This window comes from Sus scrofa, chromosome 17 (genome assembly GCF_054392235.1).
Source record: "Sus scrofa isolate SSC_HxYL_T2T_F1_AM1 chromosome 17, Sscrofa_HxYL_maternal_Yorkshire_Landrace_v2.0, whole genome shotgun sequence".
NCBI classification, from domain to species: Eukaryota; Metazoa; Chordata; class Mammalia; order Artiodactyla; family Suidae; genus Sus; species Sus scrofa.
Window position 1 is genome coordinate 34,860,073 of NC_139399.1, and position 20,348 is coordinate 34,880,420.

At 51.1% G+C, this 20,348-nt stretch overlaps 1 protein-coding gene across 7 annotated transcripts in view; it reads left to right on the top strand.

Annotated features, from left to right (window-relative positions):
- The window catches only part of SLC24A3 (solute carrier family 24 member 3), an 808,408-nt gene that overhangs the window by 584,371 nt on the left and 203,689 nt on the right, over positions 1–20,348 (top strand). For all 7 annotated transcript variants that reach the window (XM_085004595.1, XM_085004596.1, XM_085004597.1 and 4 more), the window contains one exon: positions 1,444–1,520. In XM_085004595.1, coding sequence (XP_084860721.1) covers positions 1,444–1,520 — 77 coding nt within the window. The remainder of the gene's footprint in view (positions 1–1,443; positions 1,521–20,348) is intronic.

Consider the following 20,348-nt stretch of genomic DNA (forward strand, 5'->3'; position numbering starts at 1 on the left):
CGGTGCTAAAAAGCCCCGTGGTGGTGGCACAGAGAAATGCAAAGAAAAAGCAGCCCACCTGTTTCCCTCTGGTGCATGGGGCAGAATTGATCAGAGTGGGCCCCCCACTTGGAGGAAGCCCTTAGAGGGAAGAGGTTACCAGGTAAAGTGAGGTTGCAAATAGATGCTGGGAACCAGGATGACAGCAGTGAGGGCATCACCAGCTGGTCTGCTAGGTGCGGGGCCCCAGCTGTGGCCCCTCCAGCATGGTGTCCAGCCCTGCTGGCTCTAGGCTTCCTCCTTGACGTGGGAGCAGCGGCTTCCCTTTCTGGGAGGGTCAGAGGGATCATGGGTGCGAGATGCAAGGCCAGCACCTGCCAGGGGCAGAGCTTGGCGAGTGCACCGCTGTCATCTCTGCACAGATCTGCATGGCATCTGCCTGGCCATCCTGCCATCAGAGCCGCCATCTCTCTCGGTCTTGGTCCATCAGCAGCCAGCCCAGCTCAGGGGTGCTGAGAGTTCATACAAAGAAAGGTAGTGTCCAGAAGGGGCAGCGCAGCCTGTGGGCAAAGCTTGTCTTCAGAACCACCGGTCAGGGCCCAGGACCCTCGGGTCCAGGCGCACATGGGGGCCAGGAAGTGCCCGGGAGTCTGGGCCCTGGGTGCCCGAGGGTGAGGGTCAGGCCGGCCCTGCTGGTGGGGTCTCTGTCCTTACCTTGCACCAGGGCCGTGCCCCACAGAGACCCTCAGCGTCCTGGGTTTGGGTGGGAACATTTCTCGTGGCTTCCGCCCCACACTGGACTTCCTGGGGAGGGGAGGGCACGTTGGTACAGAAGTGGGAGCTGGAAGGAAGTCGAGAGGCCCAAGACCCCACCAGGCAGGTGCAGGCGAGGGAAGGAGAGAAGGAGAGACAGTTTAGAGCAGGGGTTGGGGAAAGGGGAGGGAGGGGACTTAACCCTATGTGTGCCGCGGAGCCCGGGAATCTGTGACACCTACAGACCTCTGCTCCAGAAAACATTTCAATGTTAGCAAGACGCCGTGTGAGGTCACGGAAGGAAACTAATCTGTTGGAATGAAATTGTCACGGCCGTAGAAGATAGACTTGGATGGTTCCTGTGTTTCCCCGTAAACCCTTGGTCCCAAGTCCCAACCTCAAAGCCCCCGACCCAGGGCTGAAGCGCTGAGAGAGAGCAGCGAGGATGGTGGGATGAGAAATCAAGAGAACCCCTGCTGGGGGCAGAGCCCCCGGGGTCTTCAGGTGCGACTGCCGTGTGTTACCTACCTTCTCATCTCAAGGAAACACTAAATTCCAGCTAGAGATGTGTGGAGATAAAGATGTAACTTTTCCTCATCCAAGTTTGTGGACCCCCCATTTGAACGAGGATGGCAGCGCCGTCCCAGACCTGCAGCCCTTGAAAGTGTGGTCACCTGCACTGAGCTGGTTTTCTCTCTCTCTGTTCCACAGCCCTGCACGAGTTCCCCAGTGACATCTTCACCAATGAGGACAGAAGGCAGGGGGCAGTCGTCCTCCACGTGCTCTGTGTAAGTGTCCCCTCCTCTAGGAGCCCTGCCTGTGGGGGGAGGGGAGGGAAGGGGGGCTGCAGAGGAGTCTCCCCTCCCCCTGTTCACACACCTGGTGGGGGCCTCGAGCCAAATATACAAATCTCCAAATGTACTCTTTCGTAAAAATATTTTTTGTGGAGGTGTAATTGATGTACAGAGTTTCAGGTGCAGAGCAAAGTGATAGGGAGTATATAGTATACAGTAGGTCCTTATCGTTTATCTGTTTCGTACATGGTAGTGTGTATCCAAATGGACGCTTTTCCTTTTTTTGTCGTCTGTTTCTAAAATTTATTTTATCGAAGTAGAGTTGATTTACAAGCGTGTGTTAATGTCTGCTCAACAGCAAAGTGATTCCGTTATAACGACCATAGATTCTTTTTTATATCCTTTTCCACTGTGGTTTGTCACAGGATGTTGAATCTGGTTCCCTGTGCTATGTAGTAGGACCGCGTTGTTTATCTATTCTGCATATAATAGTTTGCACCTGCTAACCCTAAACTCCCAGCCCACCCTCGCTCCACCCTCCCTCCCCTTGGCAATTCTATGCCTGGGAGTCTGTTTCTATGTCACAGATAGGTTAATTCGTGTCATATTTTCTTTTAGTTTTTTTGTCTTTTCGGGCGCCGCATCCGCAGCATATGGAGGTTCCCAGGTTAGGGGTCAAATCAGAGCTGCAGCTGCTGGTCTATACCACAGCCACAGCAACACAGTGTCTGTGACCTACATCACAACTCATGGCAACGCTGGATTGTCAACCCATTGAGCAAGGCCGGGGATCGAACCTGCATCCTCAAGGTTACTAGTCAGAGGCATTTCTGCTGAGCCACAATGGAATCTCCAATTTGTGTCATGTTTTAGATTCCACATGTAAGTGATATCATATAGTATTTGTCTTTCTCTTTCTGACTTATTTCACTTAGTATGAGAATCTCTAGTTGCATCCATGTTGCTGCAAATGGCATTCTTTTGTTCTTTTTTATGGCTGAGTAATATTCCATTGTCTATATGTACCACACTTTCTTAATCCATTCAACTGCTGATAGACATTTAGGTTGTTTCCATGTCTTGGCTATTGTGAATAGTGCTGCTATAAACATAAAGGTGCATGTATTCTTTTTGAGTTATAATTTTGTCTGGATATACGCCCAGGAGTGGGATTTCTGGATCTATATGGTAGCTCTATTTTTAGAAGTTTTTAAGGAACCTCTATCCTCTTCTCCGTAGTTGTTGCACCAATTTACATTCCTACCCACTTTATAGAAGGGTTCCCTTTTCTCCACACCCTCTCCAGAACCAAATGTACTCTTTTTAAGAGGCCACAGATACATGCACGGGAAGATATCTGTATGTTTTAATTCCTTGATATCTGTGCCCAGAGTGTGGGCTTGGAGATCAGACAGAGTTGCTCCCCACTTTTGACCCTGCTCTTTCTGCTGAAACGCTGCCTTCTTGGGACGTGCTTTTCCAACCAGCCTTTCTAAAATGCCTCTGTCTTTCCCCTTACCTGGCTTTACTTTGGTCCACACCACTCAGCACTAAGCAACATAATATTATATCATTTTTTGCTTATAGCCTGTCAGCCTCCCTCACATGTCAGCCCCAAGAGAACAGGGGCATTGTTTTGTGCATGTCTTCCTTCCTGGACCTGTTCCTGGCACAGAGTAGGGCCAAAGTATTTGTAAAATTCGTGGATTACATGTAACGGCAGTGGCCTGGTGTCTGGCACACAGTAGGTGGTCAATAAAGTTTGTTCTGGCTCTTCATAGCCACCATGGCCCTAGCACTTCACCTGCAGGCCCAGTGGATCGAAGGCCTTTGATCTGCCTTGTCCGCTTTCAGAGAGTTTGGGGAGAAAGTGTGGGGGAAGCTACCTCAAAGGCGTGGCTGCAGAACCACAAAGATCCTGGGCAAACTCTCAACGAGCTGCATCACTGTGTTTTCCCGTCTCTGTAGCATTCATGCTCCTAATTCCATTCTGGTCATTTATTGCTGCAAAACATTCTCCACATTTAGTGACATGCCCAGTAAGCTCATGGGCCCTGGGGGGTGAGTGTTCAGAAAGGGCGCCGAGGGAGTGCTGTATGACAGGGGCCCGAGAGGGAGCAGCTTATGGTGACATTGATGGCTATGGCTGGAGCCACTTCTGCTGGAGGACCCAGAAGGCTTGTCCACTCCCAGGTTTGGTGTCTGGGCTGGGGTAGCCAAAGGACCTGCCCGGCTGGGACTCTTGACCAGAGCATCTCTGTGCAGCCCCTCCCTTGTGGCTCCACGGGGCAGCCCAGGACTGGCAGAGGGAGGGTGTCTGAGAACAAGGAGGAAGCCCATCGCCTTAACGTCCCAGGCCTCAGAAGTCACACGCGTCATTTCTCCCAGACTCCATGGTGGTCACAAGCCCACCGGGACTCGAGGGGAGGGGACAGAAACCTTACTTTTCCATCCAAACTGGAGTAGGTCATAAGCACACCCGGGGCTCAGGCATCACCCCAGACTTGGGTTGGGTCCCATTTTTGCTGTCCTTGTTTGTGTGTGGCTTCTGGCAAGACATTTAACCTCTGGCTCTATAAGCTGCCCTAAGCCTGACTCCCTGGTAAGAGGAGTTAGCTCTTCAAGTCTTTCCCGTTTATCCAACCCCCAAACCCTCTTCTTGAAAATAAGCCCTGAGGGGTCCCTTTGTAGCAAAGGCATTTTCTAAAGACACCAAATGGAGGAGTTCCCGTCATGGCTCAGAGGAAATGAATCTGACTAGGAATCATGAGGTTGCAGGTTTGACTCCTAGCCTTGCTCAGTGGGTTAAGGATGCGACATTGCTGTGGCTGTGGTGTAGGCCTGCAGCTGTAGCTCTGATTAGACCCTAGCCTGGGAACCTCCATATGCCGTGGGTGTGGCCCTAAAAAGACAAAAGACAAACAACAACAACAACAAAAACAACAAAAACAACACCAAATGAAAAGCCAACTCAGCACCCCTGTGCCCTTCAGGAGAGTCACACGCACAGAGCAATCACCGTGGATGCCAGCTGCTACCTCTGGCACCAGGGAGCCTTCCTTGTCACAAGGCTGAGAAGACCCAGGCACCGATGGGATCCAGAACCCCCCGGCAGCCTTAGCACCCAGAAGCCTTGACGTCTGTGATATGAGGTTTCCATTCTTGGCCCAGACGACACAGCTCCTTCTCCCAAGGCGGTGTCACCACCCACCAAGGCTGGGACTCTTCCTCCCACCTCTACCTCCAGCCCCCAGGAATTTTCTGAATCCAACTGAAGGCAGAGGAGGGAGCCTGTGCCTTGCTCTTCCCTGTAAGGCCTCTGCTCTCTGTGGCAGTGCATTTTGCGCAGGCGTGAAAGCAAAGTAGACAAAAAGGGGTCATTTTCCCCTTTGCCTAAAGGTGCTTTTTCCCCACTTGCTTACAAGAGTGGACGTAAGCCTGCAGCATCAAGCTTTGTCATCACTGGTGTCTAATACCGCAGCCCGCCCCCGCCCCAGGCCTGCATTGTAAAAACCACAGGGCAGGGAGCCCAGGGGTCAAGGTCAGTCTTCTGCCCTTCAAGATCACATTCCAGGCACCTTGAACTTGACACTTCTCCACCAAAACAGCCTGTGCCTGCAGCCAAGGCCTCCTTTTAGAGGGGGGAGTCCCAGGTGAAGAAGGTCCCCTGCTTGCATGGTTGGACGTAAGAAGTACTGCCAGGCTAACCTGAGGCATTTTGGTGGCCTATAGGAAACAGATAAAGCACAAGTCACCGCTGCAGGAGAGACATACAGATCCTTGCACCCCACTTTCTGGAACGCCTCTCTGAGATCCTGCAGTGTGGTCATGCCAGGCTGGAGCCTGCAGAAGGCCACCTCTGGGTGGCTCCTGCCTTGTGTGAGCACAGCCTTGGTCCCTAGCACGGGAAGGGCCCATCTGGTGTCGGGAGGCAGTTGAGTGGGTGGGCCTTTTTCCAAGGAAGAAAGGGAAAGGGATTCCAGCAGGGGCAGAAAACCCTGGATGGAGGCTGTAGACACTCAATAGGCCGGGGGTCTGGAGTCAGTGGAAATTAAGGTCAGGAGTCTGTGGTGGCGGGGGGGGGGGGGGGGGTGGGCACCAGGAGGTGCCGCAGCCTTGGGCTTGGAAGTGGTGGGAAGCAGCCCCCATCCCCCATCCCTCTGCTCTTGGCTGCAAATCAGGGTCCGGCATGGCCAGGGCAACCCAGAGCAGGCTGCACCCCAGCCAAGGTGAGAAAGATCCAGGCAGGACTGCAAGGAAGCCTCAGGGCCATCTGGGTAGGGGTCCCAGAGTCCCAGGTACCCGGAGGAACAACCCTGTGGGCATTGAGAAGATGGTGCAGGGACTCGTCATCCAGGCTCCTCCGGAAGCAGGGTCCCAGAGCTGTGTCCTGTCACCGGAGCCTGTCTCCAGAGAGGGGGCCCCGGGGACTGACTGGCATGATTTCAGCTTTCAACCAGAGCGCCTTGGCCTTTCAGATCGTATCCCACAACCTGATTAATTTTCACATTGCACCTAAACTCACACACGCCATTCTACTCAGCCCCTGAATTTGCTTTTCACTGGGCGGGTGGGGGGCTTTTCCCATAGCCTTTGACCTCAGCCAGGCACTGACCTGTGGGCACAGGTGGGTCTGAGGACCCCCAAGCCATCCTTTGGATCTTACACGTCAAAGCCAGCCTCTCTCTTTTCTTTTGAGCAAATACTTCCTTCTTTTGTGTGAGCTTTGCAGAAATCAAGCAGCCATTTCTGCTTAAAATTTCCCAATGCTGTGAGTTTAGTTTTCCCTTGGCAATTTCTGGCTTTGTGGATTTCAGAAGCCCTGGAGCCTGAGATTGTACTAAAAAAAAAAAAAAAAAAAAAAAAAAAATACATTCCTTTTCCTTGCGGCTGTTCTTCACATATGGGTTCCTTGCTAGAGTGGAAATCCCTCATCTGTGTAACTTTATCAACAATGAATATTCCCAAGAAAGCACACTTGTCTTAAAACTTGCTTTATAGTCAGTCTGTTATGATGTTGAGAACACTGAAGGCGTGTTCCCTCTCTGGGGGGGAATTTGCACCGTATCCTCTCATGGACCCCTGCCTGCCCCAAGAGAGGAACGAGCCTGAAAATAATTTTCTAGAACTGTGCTTTGTTTGTGATTTATAAATACCTTGTGAGGTTTTGCTAATTATCCTGCATGAAGACAGCTGAATCTTCAAGATTATGAGCTGGGCCAACACATTTTCCCTTCCAGTAAAAGAAACTTTAATCAGTGTTTGAAATTCTTTCTTGAAACTGGTCTGTCTTTAATAAATCGGCCTCCACAGCAGAAATACCCTTGGTGCACCTTGCCAGCTTTCAAAGGTATTCTTCCTAAGATTTGAGACTTCTTTTTGAAAATTAAAGTATAGTTGACTTACAGTGTTGTGCCAATTTCTGCTATATAGCATAGTGACCCAGTCATACATATATATACAATTTTTCTTTCTTTCTTTCTTTCTTTCTTTCTTTCTTTCTTTCTTTCTTTCTTTCTTTCTTTCTTTCTTTCTTTCTTTCTTTCTTTTTTTTTTTTTTTTTGGCTTTTTGTCTTTTTAGGGCTGCACCCATAGCATATGGAAGTTCCCAGGCTAGGGGTCCAATCAGAGCTGTAGCCACCAGCCCACACCATAGCCACAGTAACTCGGGATCCGAGCTGCATCTGTGACCTACACCACAGCTCACGGCAACGCAGGATCTTTAACCCATTATGCGAGGCCAGGGATCGAACCTGCATCCTCATGGATGCTAGTCAGGTTCGTTCATCGCTGAGCCACAACAGGAACTCCAATATACATTCTTTTCCTCATGCTAGCTTCCATCGTGTTCTGTCCCAAGAGATTGGATATAGTTCCCTGTGCTGTACAGTAGGACCGCCTTGCTTATCCATGCTAAATGTAAGAGTTTGCATCCACCAACCCCAAACTCCCTGTCCATCCCACTCCCCCGCCCCTTCCCATTTTTAGTGTAATTCTCCTCTTTGGGCAGGCGGATGCATCTATGTGGTAAAGCATCGCCCTCCTGGAAATGAATGCATAGCCCTTAGGAAGGCAAATCCCTGCTGAGCGAGTCTGGAAGATGGGCTGCTAACTGGTCCAGTGACTCAGACCCATCTGTGGGACCATATCAGTGAGAATGGTCCCCACATTCATCCTCATCTTCTAAAACCTAGACATGCTCCGAGAAGCCTCCTAAGGACCTCAGGACTGGACCCTGTGCTGCAGGAAAGGCTGCTTCCTCCCAGGAGCTTTTAGGGTCACCTCAGGCTTCCCAGGGCAGCCAGAGGGTGCATGAGCTACCAGGAGGTCCCTGGCCATCTGCCTTAGGCTGGCTCTGTCCAGTGAGGGCATTCCCTTTCCCCATCTCCATCTTCACTGCACCCCAGTGCCCGGTCCCATTTTAGGGACTCAGGTGTACAAAAAGGAGCTGGGCTCCCAACAGGGTGGGGTACTGGGAAGCACAGGCAGGAGTCTCATGCTGGGCCATCACTCGAGGACCGCACGCAAGGAGATGCTGTAGGAACCGACACAGGGACTGGTGATGTCAGTCCCTGCAGCATCCCTGTGGGATAATGTCCAGGGCGGGACCCCAAGGTGGGGGGGCCTCCCCCAAGCCCCCAGCTCCTGTCCACTTTTCTCTCCTCCACCGGGCCACTGGGGTGGGATGCTTGATGAGGAAGAAGCGCACCCAGGTCAGGACTGAGAATGCTTCTTTATCACCAACGTGCTGGGGGCTTTGCATCAAGGCTGGGGGCTTTGGATCAAGGCTTCTCCTGGCCTCAGTTTCCACACCTGTAAAGTGGGAGCACTTCCTTGGCACTCGGGAAATGTTAGGTTTTTAGTCGTCACCTTTTCCCTGCCCCGCACCCCTCTAGGGGCAGCTCACTTGTGCTTCAGCCATTCTAAAGGACCTCCTGCCACAGGACCAGAGTCGGATCCTTTGGAAGACAGCCCTTTCCCTGTGAGCACCAGAACAGGGGGTGACCCAGAGGCCTGTCTAAAGCTTCCATGTCCACCAGGTCCAGGGCTCTGGGAGGGGGCTGCTGCAGGGGTTGTGATGCTTAAGGGGATCTCTAGGGTCTAGTCGGCAAGGTCCTGGCAACAGCTCCCTAGCCGGGCAGACGTGTTTAGTTAAGGGATTTCACCCTGGAAGAGAAAAATGATTAGAAGGGCTTGTGGAATTTCCTGTTTACTGTTGGAAAAGTGCTGAGCGTGGCCTTAATTTGTCAGTGTCAACACAAAGCTGAAACTGGTGTCCGGAGAGGATTAGCACAAAGAGAGTAAATTATGTCCTGATAGATCTTAAATTGCTCCCTCCCCTCCTTGTCTGAGATCTAGGTCCAACCATGAAAAGCCCAGGTCTAACCATCAGGGCCCCTGGGCTGCACACGGCTGCCTGGTGGGTTGGTTCCCCAGGACCCTGAGCTGGATAGAAAGCATGATGGCTTAGCGCATGCGCTTTGAATGAAACCCCTGAGTGTCAGTCCTGGCTTTTCCGCTGATGCGCTGCGTAGTCATGAGCAAGCTGCTTTGCCTTGCCAAGCCTCCGTTGCCTCACCTTTCACTCAGATAAATACAGCACCCACTTCTTTTGGTGGCTTTGAGGACTGCATGAAGGCAGGCCTGCAGACTCCTGGCAGAGTGTCTACACCCTATAGGAAATGCCCCACCTGTACACAGCAAGAATTTACAGTGTGTGTGCACCTGCCTGACCCCCAGCTGTCAGCTCCTGGGACTCTGGGCTTTTTCTGGTCCCCAGAGCCCATTCTGCCAGAATCCAGGACAGCCTAGAAGTGCCAGGAAATCACCAGCCCCCAGAAGTAGCCCTCGGACAAGGAGGAGTCGATGGAGATGTTTCCTGGTGGCTCGGATGTGCTCATTGAAACTGCCTCCCGTAGTTGCCAGGGCAGGAATAAGGTCTAGGTGCCCATGCAGCGTATTGCTGGATAACATGGTTCTTCCCTGCTCTTCTATGGGGTGCTTCCTAGGATTCCCCCCTCCCAGTTAAAGGGCTTGCACTGGAATCCTGGAATGCAGTTCTGCTTCTGGGGTACAGACTAAACAGATAGCACCTACGTTATTATTGTGCAGTAAGCATCAGTCCTTCTCTAAAACCCACACGGCTGCAGGGGATGAAGAATTCCATGGCCCAGCCCCTTCTGGGCAGACGCAGACCAGGTGCAGTAGGAGCTGATCTCTTGGGTTCATGTCCTGAGATGAGTGCAGGAGAGAACGAAGCTTGGGGAATGAGCTTTGGAGCAGATGGCGTTGAATTTGGTCTTATGAGGAGCCAGCCCCCAACCATGATGGGAAAGAACACATACATTGCTTAGATACCACATGTTTACCCGTGGGGACCAGACACCTGCAGCCTGCTGTATGCTACTCTTTATCGTATTTATCTAATTTATCACTTGGTCCACCCATCCCCATGCTAGGTATTTTATTTTTCTTTGTTATCTTACATAAAGAGCAAACGTATGTGTTTATCTGAGATGACACTGCCTGCAGTCACAATTTGGGCACGGTAGTTCTATACCAACTTCAATTCTGTAGTATTTTTTCCTCTGAACAGTGTAAGTTCAAAAGCTAAGTATATAGTTCTTGTTGTGGCTCAGTGGAAACAAATCTGACTAGCATCCATGAGGACTCAGGTTCGATCCCTGGCCTCAGTCGGTGGGTTAAGGATCAGGCAATGCCATGAGCTATGGTGTAGGTTGCTGATCTGGATCTGGCATTGCTGTGGCTGTGGCATAGGCCAGCAGCTACAGCTCAAATTCGACCCCTAGCCTGGGAACCTCCACATGCTGAGGGTGCAGCCCTAGAAGGACAAAAAAAAAAAAAAAAAAAAAAAAAAAAAAAAAAAAAAAAAAAAAGCTAAGGATGCAGTGAGATATGACTGAGGAAGAACTAGTCTTTAGCAAATATTCGACAAATCGATCTGGATAAAATGCCGATTGCATGCTCTAATTTATCAGAAAGCTCTCCATGTATTTTAAATGTTGGTTCTCAGGGTTTTGCTGTTTGTCGAGTTTCACGACGATTCTGTTCTCTGGAGAACCTCGATTTGAGAAAGCTACTGTTTATTCAGCCTCAAGACAGCAGAACAGATGCTGGGATGGGGGGGCGGGGACCGTGGTTTTGATTCCCTCTATCACCCTGCACTGCCTCTGGTGTAATACGGAGACTCCACATAGGGGTTTCAAATTTAACCAAAAAACTGACCTTAAAATCCAGAAGCTTCTGCACCCCAGATCTGCAGCCTGTAGTGAGAACGATTTTCTCCTCGCAGATCTGCACCAGACGTGCTCCCAGACATGTGTCTCATTTGCGGGCGCCCCCAGAAGCTGACCCTGAGACAGGGTCTAGGGTGGTGCCCTGGAGGCTGACCCGACCCTGGGGAGGGAGCAGAGAAGCGAGGCAGCAGTGGAGGGTGTGTGCTGCAGCCAGTTTCTCCCGGGACAGGTGGCTGGAGCTGATCTGTGGGACGGACAGGTGGTGGAGGGCCTGAGACTAGGACGATGATCCTGACGAGGCAAGAGGGGGCCGAGTTCCTCGGCCATTGATGGACGTTGTGGGGTTGGAGCGCAGGGACCGAAAATGCCAGGGATGAGGGCGGATGCTGGCTGGCAGCTGGGACAGGTGCAGGGTACCAGCCAGGTACCCAGGTGGGAGCTGACTGGCTCCTGTGCCCCCACCTCAAGTTCCTCCTGAAGATCCTCTCCCAGCCCCCACCCTCCCAGGCACGGGGTGCGCGTTTGAAAGTCAGATGCCAGCACCCCCTGGGTGAGTCACCTGGTGGGGAAGCCTCCTGAGGCTGGGAGGCTCTCCTGCAACTTTGCGCAGCCCGTCTGAGCCAACATGGGGGAAGGGAGTAGAAAAAAGACATTATCCCTCATTGAGTGAACTGGGGATGTCTGCCTGCAGCTGTCCGGTCCAGCACCCCCAGTCTGCCCTCGGGGTGCTGGGTCACGCCCTCTTCCCCTCCCCAAACTGCTTTTCTTTCTGTTCAGCCCCCACGTTTCCTTTCCCACTGCAGAGCCAGGAATAGCAAGGGTCTGGTCTGGTCCTGGAGCATTTGTTTGCTTGGACACATTCCCTCCACGCTGCATCCAGCTCTGGACTTGACAAGTTTTATTAGTTCTACCTTTTCTCAGGATTACTGTGAACGTCAAGAGTGTAAGCTTAGATGCTGCCACATGCTGCCTGTGTGGCCTTTAATACTCTGGGCCTCAGTTTTCCCATCTGTGTATGGGGAGCAGGCTAGCGGCAACCTCATAGGAGTTCCGTGTAGGATCAGACAAGGCGTGTCATGCGCTTGGTCCAATGCCCAGCATGGAACAGGCACAAGAAAACCTTGAGTATCAGTTTCTGTGTTCTTCCCTGCATCCATCTACGGTCTCTTGTGCAGACATGTCCCTCACAAGGACTTTCCTAGCTTCCTTCTCTTCTTCTCTAGTGAAAGTTAAGCATCACCAGCACGAGATTAGCATCTATGTGCAATGTCCAGGTTGTGCTTTGCTCAGACATCTCCCAGTAATGTCCCTGCTGCCAGAGGGCCAGCCTGGCTGGGTGGGCATGGTTTGAGGTCAGAGGGGCCGAGTTCAGATGTCAGCCTCACTGCTGTAGGTGCGGTGCCCCAGGCAAGTTACTCCTTGGTTTTCCCTGACACGAGAATAAGGATAGTGTCTGCTGCAGAGCGCTCTCTGCACCAGCATCAGAAAAATCCATTCTCCCAAGCGCTTAGCTCCCAGTCTGGCACTAGAAAATGCTCGGTAAGTGTCAATCATTGTCCTTATTCTGATTTCAAAGTATTCCCCCTGTCCATGTGTGTGCTAGCCATTTGTCTTCTTCTCCCTTCTTCTGTGCACCCATTTATTACAGTCTAACAGAAACAGATTCTTGGGAGTTCCCGTTGTGGCGCAGTGGTTAACGAATCTGACTAGGAACGATGAGGTTGCGGGTTCGATCCCTGGCCTGGCTTAATGGGTTAAGGACCCGGCGTTGCCGTGAGCTGTGGTAAAGCTCACAGATGTGGCTCTGATCCTGCATTGCTGTGGCCCTGGCGTAGGCCGGCGGCTACAGCTCTGATTAGACCCCGAGCCTGGGAACCTCCATATGCCGAGGGAGCGGCCCTAGAAAAGGCAATAAAAAAAAAAAAAAAGAAAAAAAGAAACAGATTCTTGCCCACCCCCTCCAAGGAATGAATGCCAGGGCCTCCCATCACCCTGTTCCTGGCTGGGCCCCCATCCCTTTCAGTCTCTGGGCTCCCCAGCTTGACGCCATCTCCTCCCTGAATCTTCCTGTAACTTCCCATAAGGAAACGTGGGACTCTTCACTAGCTCAGACCTGCCCCTCCTCTAAAGTCCCACTTTCTTTCTTTCTTTCTTTCTTTTTTATCTTTTCTAGGGCCGCACTCACGGTATATGGTGGTTCCCAGGCTAGAGGTCTAATCGGAGCTACAGCTACCAGCCTACACCACAACCACAGCGACTCGGGATCTGAGCCGTGTCTGCAGCCTACATCACAGCTCACAGCAATACTGGATCCTTAACCCACTGATGGAGGCCAGGATCAAACCCGCAACCTCATGGTTCCTAGTCCGATTTGTTTCCACTGTGCCACAACAGGAACTCCTAAATTCCCACTTTCTCTGTGCGTCTCCCCAGGCCTGGCATGCAGGCTGCCCTGTTACAGAGCATCTTACCTCTCCCCCTCTTCCCAGTGTAGCCTTAGGGAGTGGGGACCACAATGCATGCAGGGATGGCTCATTGGATGCGTAGCGCGTGAGTGCGTGAACGAAGGACGTGTGTTGAATATTTGGTTGCTGAATGTCTTGTCTTCCCACTAAACTGGTGGGTAAGAGCAAAGCAATGAAAGTCATATGCTGCTTCTTAAGGCTGGAGTGGGGGATGCGGGGGGTGGGTGTCCATCAGTCCTGAGTATAAGGAGGTGACCTTTGGGGATGGACTTTTATTGAGATGTGTGCTGGGTGAAATACTCAAATACTCCCTAGAACAAAGCAGGGGAGAATAGGTTAAAGCAAAAACACAGGTGCCGACGATGCCAGTGACGTGCCTCGTCTCTCTCCACCCTGTCGGCGCTGCCGGGTAGCTTGGGTTTTGCAAAGATCCAGGGATGGTAGAGACCCTGCCCTGCAGAGAGATGACTGTTCCGCAATTTCATGGGGACTCAGTCCTTTCTGAACGTCTGTACCATGATGTAGCACCTCATCCATGTCACTAATGAGAATCCCAGTGTTCTCTTCCTCTGTGACGTTAAATTCTTCCCCTGAAGTGTTGTCCTCTGAGCCATGATTATTTCAGTGGCCAAATCCAGTGCCTGCACGTGAAAACCACCCAAGTGGGTTATCAGTTAAGGAACAGGCAGAAGTGGCTTCAGGATGGAAATTTGTTGAAGCCCATTCAGCCTAGGGAGCGACTATGGGAAAGGAGCCAGACCTGTTTGTCCCAGAGGCCAGGACTCCCCCAAGCCCTTGCCCTGAGAGACCCAGAGAACTTCTTTATCTCTTCAAAGGCTCCTGAAGATTTTTCAGCATGGCTCCTATTGCTAGTGTTCTTTTGTTCTCACACTTTAAGAACCTCAAGGGGCCCCCCAAGATAACTTGCCCTTTCAGTAGGTACCACCCCTTTCACTGGGCACTGAATGCTGGTTCTAAACCAAGGAGTTGGTTTAGAGAGGCACCCAGGCGTGGAGGAGACTCTCAGCCATCAACCTTCCCACCAAGATGGTGCCCACCTACCCAACTCTTAACCCAACGCGTGTGTCCTCCACCGCCGGCAACTCCTGTGACACTCACTTTGTGAGTCCTGTTTCCTAAGCCTCCCTTCACTTTCCTTCCAAAGTACTAGGAGCAGTTTGCAAATAGATTTCTTGATGAAAGGCTCTCTCCCAAGAGATCACAAAGCAAGAATGCAGATTTGGTCTGAAGGTGGCCTTCGCTGATCCTCACGCTGCAGCTTCAGGACACTGAGGGCGCCTCACTCCTGGCCCAGGGGTCGATTCCAGGGGCAATTGTGGAATCTGTCTTGTCAGCTATTTCATTAGCGCACTGACAGTTCTCATTTTGTGTACAAAGGTAGCAGCCTGAGGGTCCGTTTTTTTTTTTTCCCCTCTTAAACTTGTTGAAGCTGTCTTTGCCTCTGTGCTATGGACAGCAGGGATTCAGGCAAATGTAGATTTCTGGCAGTTAGCATAACTCTTTTCAGCATCTGAAGCTGTGATGGGACCTGCCGTTTTGGCGTGTGCTGGGCCCTCCCCACCTCTCCTGGACACCAGCCCAACTTCACTTGACTACATTGCTTTTTTGTTTTGCAGAGGTGGCTTGAGGCAGACCCATTACTGTCCTCTGCAGAGGGCATAGCCTGTAGGGTAATTTTATCCGCAGTCTCATGTGCACCTGACACAGGTCTGTACTTATCCATGGGTGTCACAACCCCCTTTTCAAAGACAAGAGCAAATAAAATTTAACATTTAGGCACAGCTACTTAAAGTGGTCTTCTGGGTAAATTAAGGGTGTGTGTGTGTGTGTGTGTGTGTGTGTGTGTGTGTGTGTGTGTGTGTTACCTCTCCCTTGGCAACTCTGCACTCCATTGAAGAGGGTCATGGGATCAGAATGTGGTTTGAAATGGAGCTCAGAGTTTTTAAAAGACAGCAACCTTCCATTCTCCCTTGCAGACCCACTTGTCCCTTAGCTTCTGGTCTCAGAAATCATTGCCACCATCCACTGAGGTGCTCAGGCTAGAACCTTAGGACTCAGCCTTGCTTTCTCTCCCACCCACCCCACCCATCAGCAAGTCCTGGCCATTCTACCTCCAGCCTCTGTCTCTGTCCCAGTTTCCTCTCTCCCTCTGTGCCAGCACGGCCATTATCCAGGGCCCCATCACCCGTGGCCTGGACCAGAATCCCTTCTTCACGTCCATATTCCATGCAGTGGTCCAGGCGATCCTTTAAAGACATGTGGGGACCGGGCTACTTGTTCTGGCCCCACCTACCTCTCCAAATTCTGCCCCCCACCACACTTCCACCCCACAGACCTTCCTTCTCTCCATCCCTCAAATGTTTTGGGCTTGTCCCACCTTGGGTACCAGGGTGCACCGTCCCCTGATTCCGGCTTGACCCCCCGTATGGCTGTCTCGTGCAGTTTGTACACGTGCCTCCATTCTCACATGTGAACACTCCCTAAGAGCCTGTTGCCTGAGTGTTTTGCTCCATGCTTTGCTGGAAAAGGGAGAAGACTTTTCTATACCAAAAATGGTAAAAAAAAAAGTGAACCCTCTTGTCTTCTTTCCTATAGTAAATATACAACTCTGTTCAGAGAGGAATCTGTTCAACCTAGAAAAACTCAGCGTGACTCACGACATGATTTACCACATCATCCCTTATAAAATCCGCTGGCCCTCATTTAAAAAAGAAAAAACCTATTAGAACGGAGGGAAAGAGCTCTTCTGTGAGTGTATTTGTCTCTACGTGATTTAGTGATGGTGTTGCCATGGAGACCATTGAAGCATCAGAAGGGAAAAGGAGGGGAGAGGAGGGAAGGCAAGGAGAGGAGAAGGCTTGTCTGCACTAAGATGTGGCAGAGACTTGGATTGTTTCCCATTGTGATATTTCTAATAAAAAGATACAAAGAAGTCCTAGTCTCTCGGCATCAGCAGGAGACCCATGTTGCTCTGAATGTCTTTAATTCCACTGATGGCCGAGGGTCTCTCTCCATTTGTCTTTGGGGTACTGTTCCCCAAAGAGAGAGAGTGTGGCTGGGGGAGGATGTCAGTGTCTTAAGTGTGTTGATTTCTATGGCAACTCAGTGGTGGTGGGTCATTCTGAAACTGACAGCATTGTTGATTTGACGCTGGCCAGAACCCAGATTGGGACTTGAACCCACGTGCCAGGACTCAAACCCAACCTAAACCCAGATTGGGATATGGACCCACAGTTTTTAAATTAGAATCAGGGAGTTCCCATCGTGGCGCAGTGGAAACGAATCCGACTAGGGACCATGGGGTTGCAGGTTCGATCCCTGGCCTCGCTCAGTGGGTTAAGGATCTGATGCTGCCGTGAGCTGTGGTGTAGGTCACAGATGTGGCTCAGATCTGGCGTTGCTATGGCTATGGCATAGGCTGGCTGCTGTAGCTCCGATTGGACCCCTAGCCTGGGAACCTCCATGTGTAGCGGGTGCGACCCTTAAAAAAAAGACAAAATGACAAAATAAAATTTAAATACATAAATATATTAGAATCACTCACCTGGTGTCTGGACTTACTGAGTCTCAGGTTCTTTGTGTCTCGGCACTGAAGGAATTCGGCAAAAGACAAAGGCAAGAAATGGATTTATTAAGACTCTTGTGAGAGATGCAAGCAGGCAGGCAAGTCCCAGGATTAGGTGGGCTACATTTATATAATCCAAGGGAAGTGGGGAGGGGGAGAGACTGCCCATTTCTCTTTCTTTGAATAGACTTCCATGATTAGCTCCTCCTTCGTGTCCAGTAAGGGAGTATTGGACCCTATAGGTCAAACTAGGACTGTCATGGTGCTTACGCAAATCAGCAGAAGGGCGGTAACATACGCTAAAATACGTTGAATCATCTCAGGTCTCCATATGATGAGGGTCTCTGACTTTGGAATGTCATCCTTCCCTTAAATTCCTGTCCTTGGCCCTAAGGATCATTAACTTGCTGAACTTGAATGCAGGCCTCATTTTTATCTCTCCCTTAATGACCTGAGACCTATCTCATGCTTTTATTTCTGGTTAAGCAAGCGGGCTTTCTTGAGTGACTATTGTCTTTTTTTTTTTTTTTTTTTTTTTGTCTTTTTTCCTAGGGCCGCACCTTTGGTATTTGGAGGTTCCCAGGCTAGGTTGTTGAATCGGAGCTGTAGCTGCGGGCCTACGCCAGAGCCACAGCAACTCGGCATCCGAGCTGCCTCTGCGACCTACACCACAGCTCACCGCAACGCGGGATCCTTAACCCACTGGGTGAGGCCAGGGATCGAACCCACAACCTCATGGTTCCTAGTCAGACTTGTTAACCACTGAGCCATGACGGGAACTCCTTTCTTGAGCGATTATTAACGGACAGTGATCTCCCAAAGTTCCCTAGGTTTCCCTCTCTATCTGTGGTCCCCTGTTGGGACTTCTACAACCACCTGTGTAACTATCCTACTCCATCCCTATCAATTCTGTCCCAGAGCTGCTACTCTCCAGCTCTCTGACCTTGAATAAGTCACTCACCCTCCTCGGATCTTGGCTTCTTCACCTTTAAATGAGAAAAAATGTTCTCAAGGTCCAGTCCAACTCCAAGAGCCACAGTTTGTACAGTAGAAGGCAAAAGCGCTCCTGTGTGACTTCAAGCATCCGTCGCTGGTCAGCCAGGATACCACCCAGTTCCCTGGGACTCAGCCCCTTCCTAGGAGCCTGGGGTTCCTGGAAACATTCAGGAGCATGGCTGCTGCCAGAGTGAAACTCACCAGGCGGCAGCTGGAAGTTTGAACCCTCGGGTACAGCCAGACACTCTCAGAGGGTCTGAACCTTCTTGTCACAAGAGAATAGGCTCATTTCCATGGCCCTGGAGTTAGATCAAGTCCCGTGACCAGTGTGGGCAGAACAAAGACCCCCAGCTGCTCCATGTAAGGGGCTGGACTCTGTAGAGCAACAAGAGCCACTGCCCCAAAGCCTAATATTGTAACTGAGCTGGTGCCCTGGGGCTCCTAGGCACACAAGCCTTTTTGTGTCCTCATTTCTTACTTTTAGGGAATGAGCCTCAGCCTCCATAACCTTTCCTGAGTTCCAAATGGCAGTTGCTAATGAGGGAAGGGAGGGGATGCAGGGGCCGTGAAGGAGCAGTCAAGACAAAATAGAGCAGCCTTGGGGCAGGATGCTGGTTCCTCCTCAAGGAATATACACAATATATCTTTGAGCCTCTCTGCAGAACTAAAACCCCCAACAAATGGAAGAACGACTCGATGAAGCCTTCTTCATTCAGGGAAGGAGAACCACCAAAACCAGTCCTGGGGCCACTAAACCCCAGCTTTGAGAAACCAGTCAAGCTTGCCTCCATCCTGATCCTTATCTATGGCCCTGATCCTTATTCCATTCCCCAAACTATAAAACCAACTCCTCACCCCTTCCAAGGGGGGCACAGTCTTTAAGACATTAGCCTGCTGTGGTCCCCTCTGCCTGGCAGAGCAAAAAAGCCATCTTTTTCTCCTTTACCCAAAACTCTGACTCTGCATTTCAATTTGGCACCTGCAGACAGAGGCCAAATTTCAGCAACAATATAAACAGCAAGAGGCTAGATGCTAGACAACTTCTGAGTCCTTTCACTAGTGACCTGTACACAGCAGCCCATCACTCCTGCCAGAGTCCTCGGGCATCAAAATGGGGGCTGGGTGGGAAGGTCCCCTGACATTTATTGCTCAGCTGTAAGCTTAACTGCCAGGTTTTTTCACGGGCCACAAGTGCTGTTTTCGAAACTCAGCCTCTGTCCACGGGTGCCGAAGCGAGACACAGAGATGGAGTTTGGGGTGAAGGCAAAGAAAATAGCTTTTATTACTTTGCTAGGCAAAGGAGGCCACAGCAGGCTAATGCCTTAAAGACTGTGCCCTCCCTTGGGAGAGAATAGGAGATGCTCATATTGTGGGGACATGGAAAATAGGGCTGCAGATAAGGACCAGGGTAGGTGCAAGCTCGCCTTCTTCAAAGCTGGTGTTTAGTGGCCCCGGGACTGGTTCTGGTGGTCCTCCTTCTTTCTGGAATGAAGAATGCTTCATCAGGTAGTTAACATCTTCCATTCGTTGGGGATGTTTGTTCTGCTGAAGAGCTCAAAGATATTGTCATGTATATCCTTTGAGAGGGAACCAGGACCCTGCCCCAAGGCTTTTTTTTTTTTTGCTTTTTAGGGCTGCACCTGTGGCATGTGGAAGTTCCCAGGCTAGGGGTTGAATCAGAGCTACAGCTGCCAATTTATGCCACAGCCACAGCAATGCCAGATCCGAGTCGCGCCTGCGACCTACACCACAGCTCACGTCAATGCTGGATCCTTTAACCCACTGAGCGATGCCAGGGATCGAACCTGCATCCTCATGAGTACTAGTCAGCCTCCTTACTGCCTAGCCACAGCAAGAACTTCCTGCACTCTGTTTTCTCAACTGCCCCTCCCTTGTTTCAGCATTCACTCCCTTCCCCAGTTAGCAACTGTTTGAACCTGCCCTTTGGAACTCAGGGAAGGTCATGGAAGCTGAAGCCCATCCCTAAAAACAAGAAATGAAAGACACAAAGGCTTTTGTGCCCAGGAACCCCACAGGACCCTGCTCGGCTTCAATGCTCCCACTTCATTTTTCAGCCACCAGTGGACCCGGCAGTGGTCCAGGTGCATCAGAGAATTTCCCAGAAGCTGAGAAAGGCAGTCAACCAAATAGGAATTTCTTCCCTCCCATGAAAACGCTTACAGGGGAGAGGGAGAGGGAGCACCAGGGCACTTGTAACCATACGATGCTCAAATGCAGCATCCAGCTACCCTGCTCCCAGGCCAGCAAGGAACGAGGGGCAGGACTGGCATTGGCTGGGGCTCTGCTGCATGGCAAGGAGCGTGCCCATGTCTCCCTCCCACTATCTCCCTTAATCCTCCCATTTTATAAAGGAGTAAACTGAGGTTGGGCAGAGTAAACAGTTCAAGGGATCAAAGGTACAGGGTGGAGACCTGGGCCTTTGGAGGCCCCTGGAGGCCTGACATCTCCTGCAGCACAGACTGGGAAACATCGCACAGTATCAGAAGGTGAGGCACTG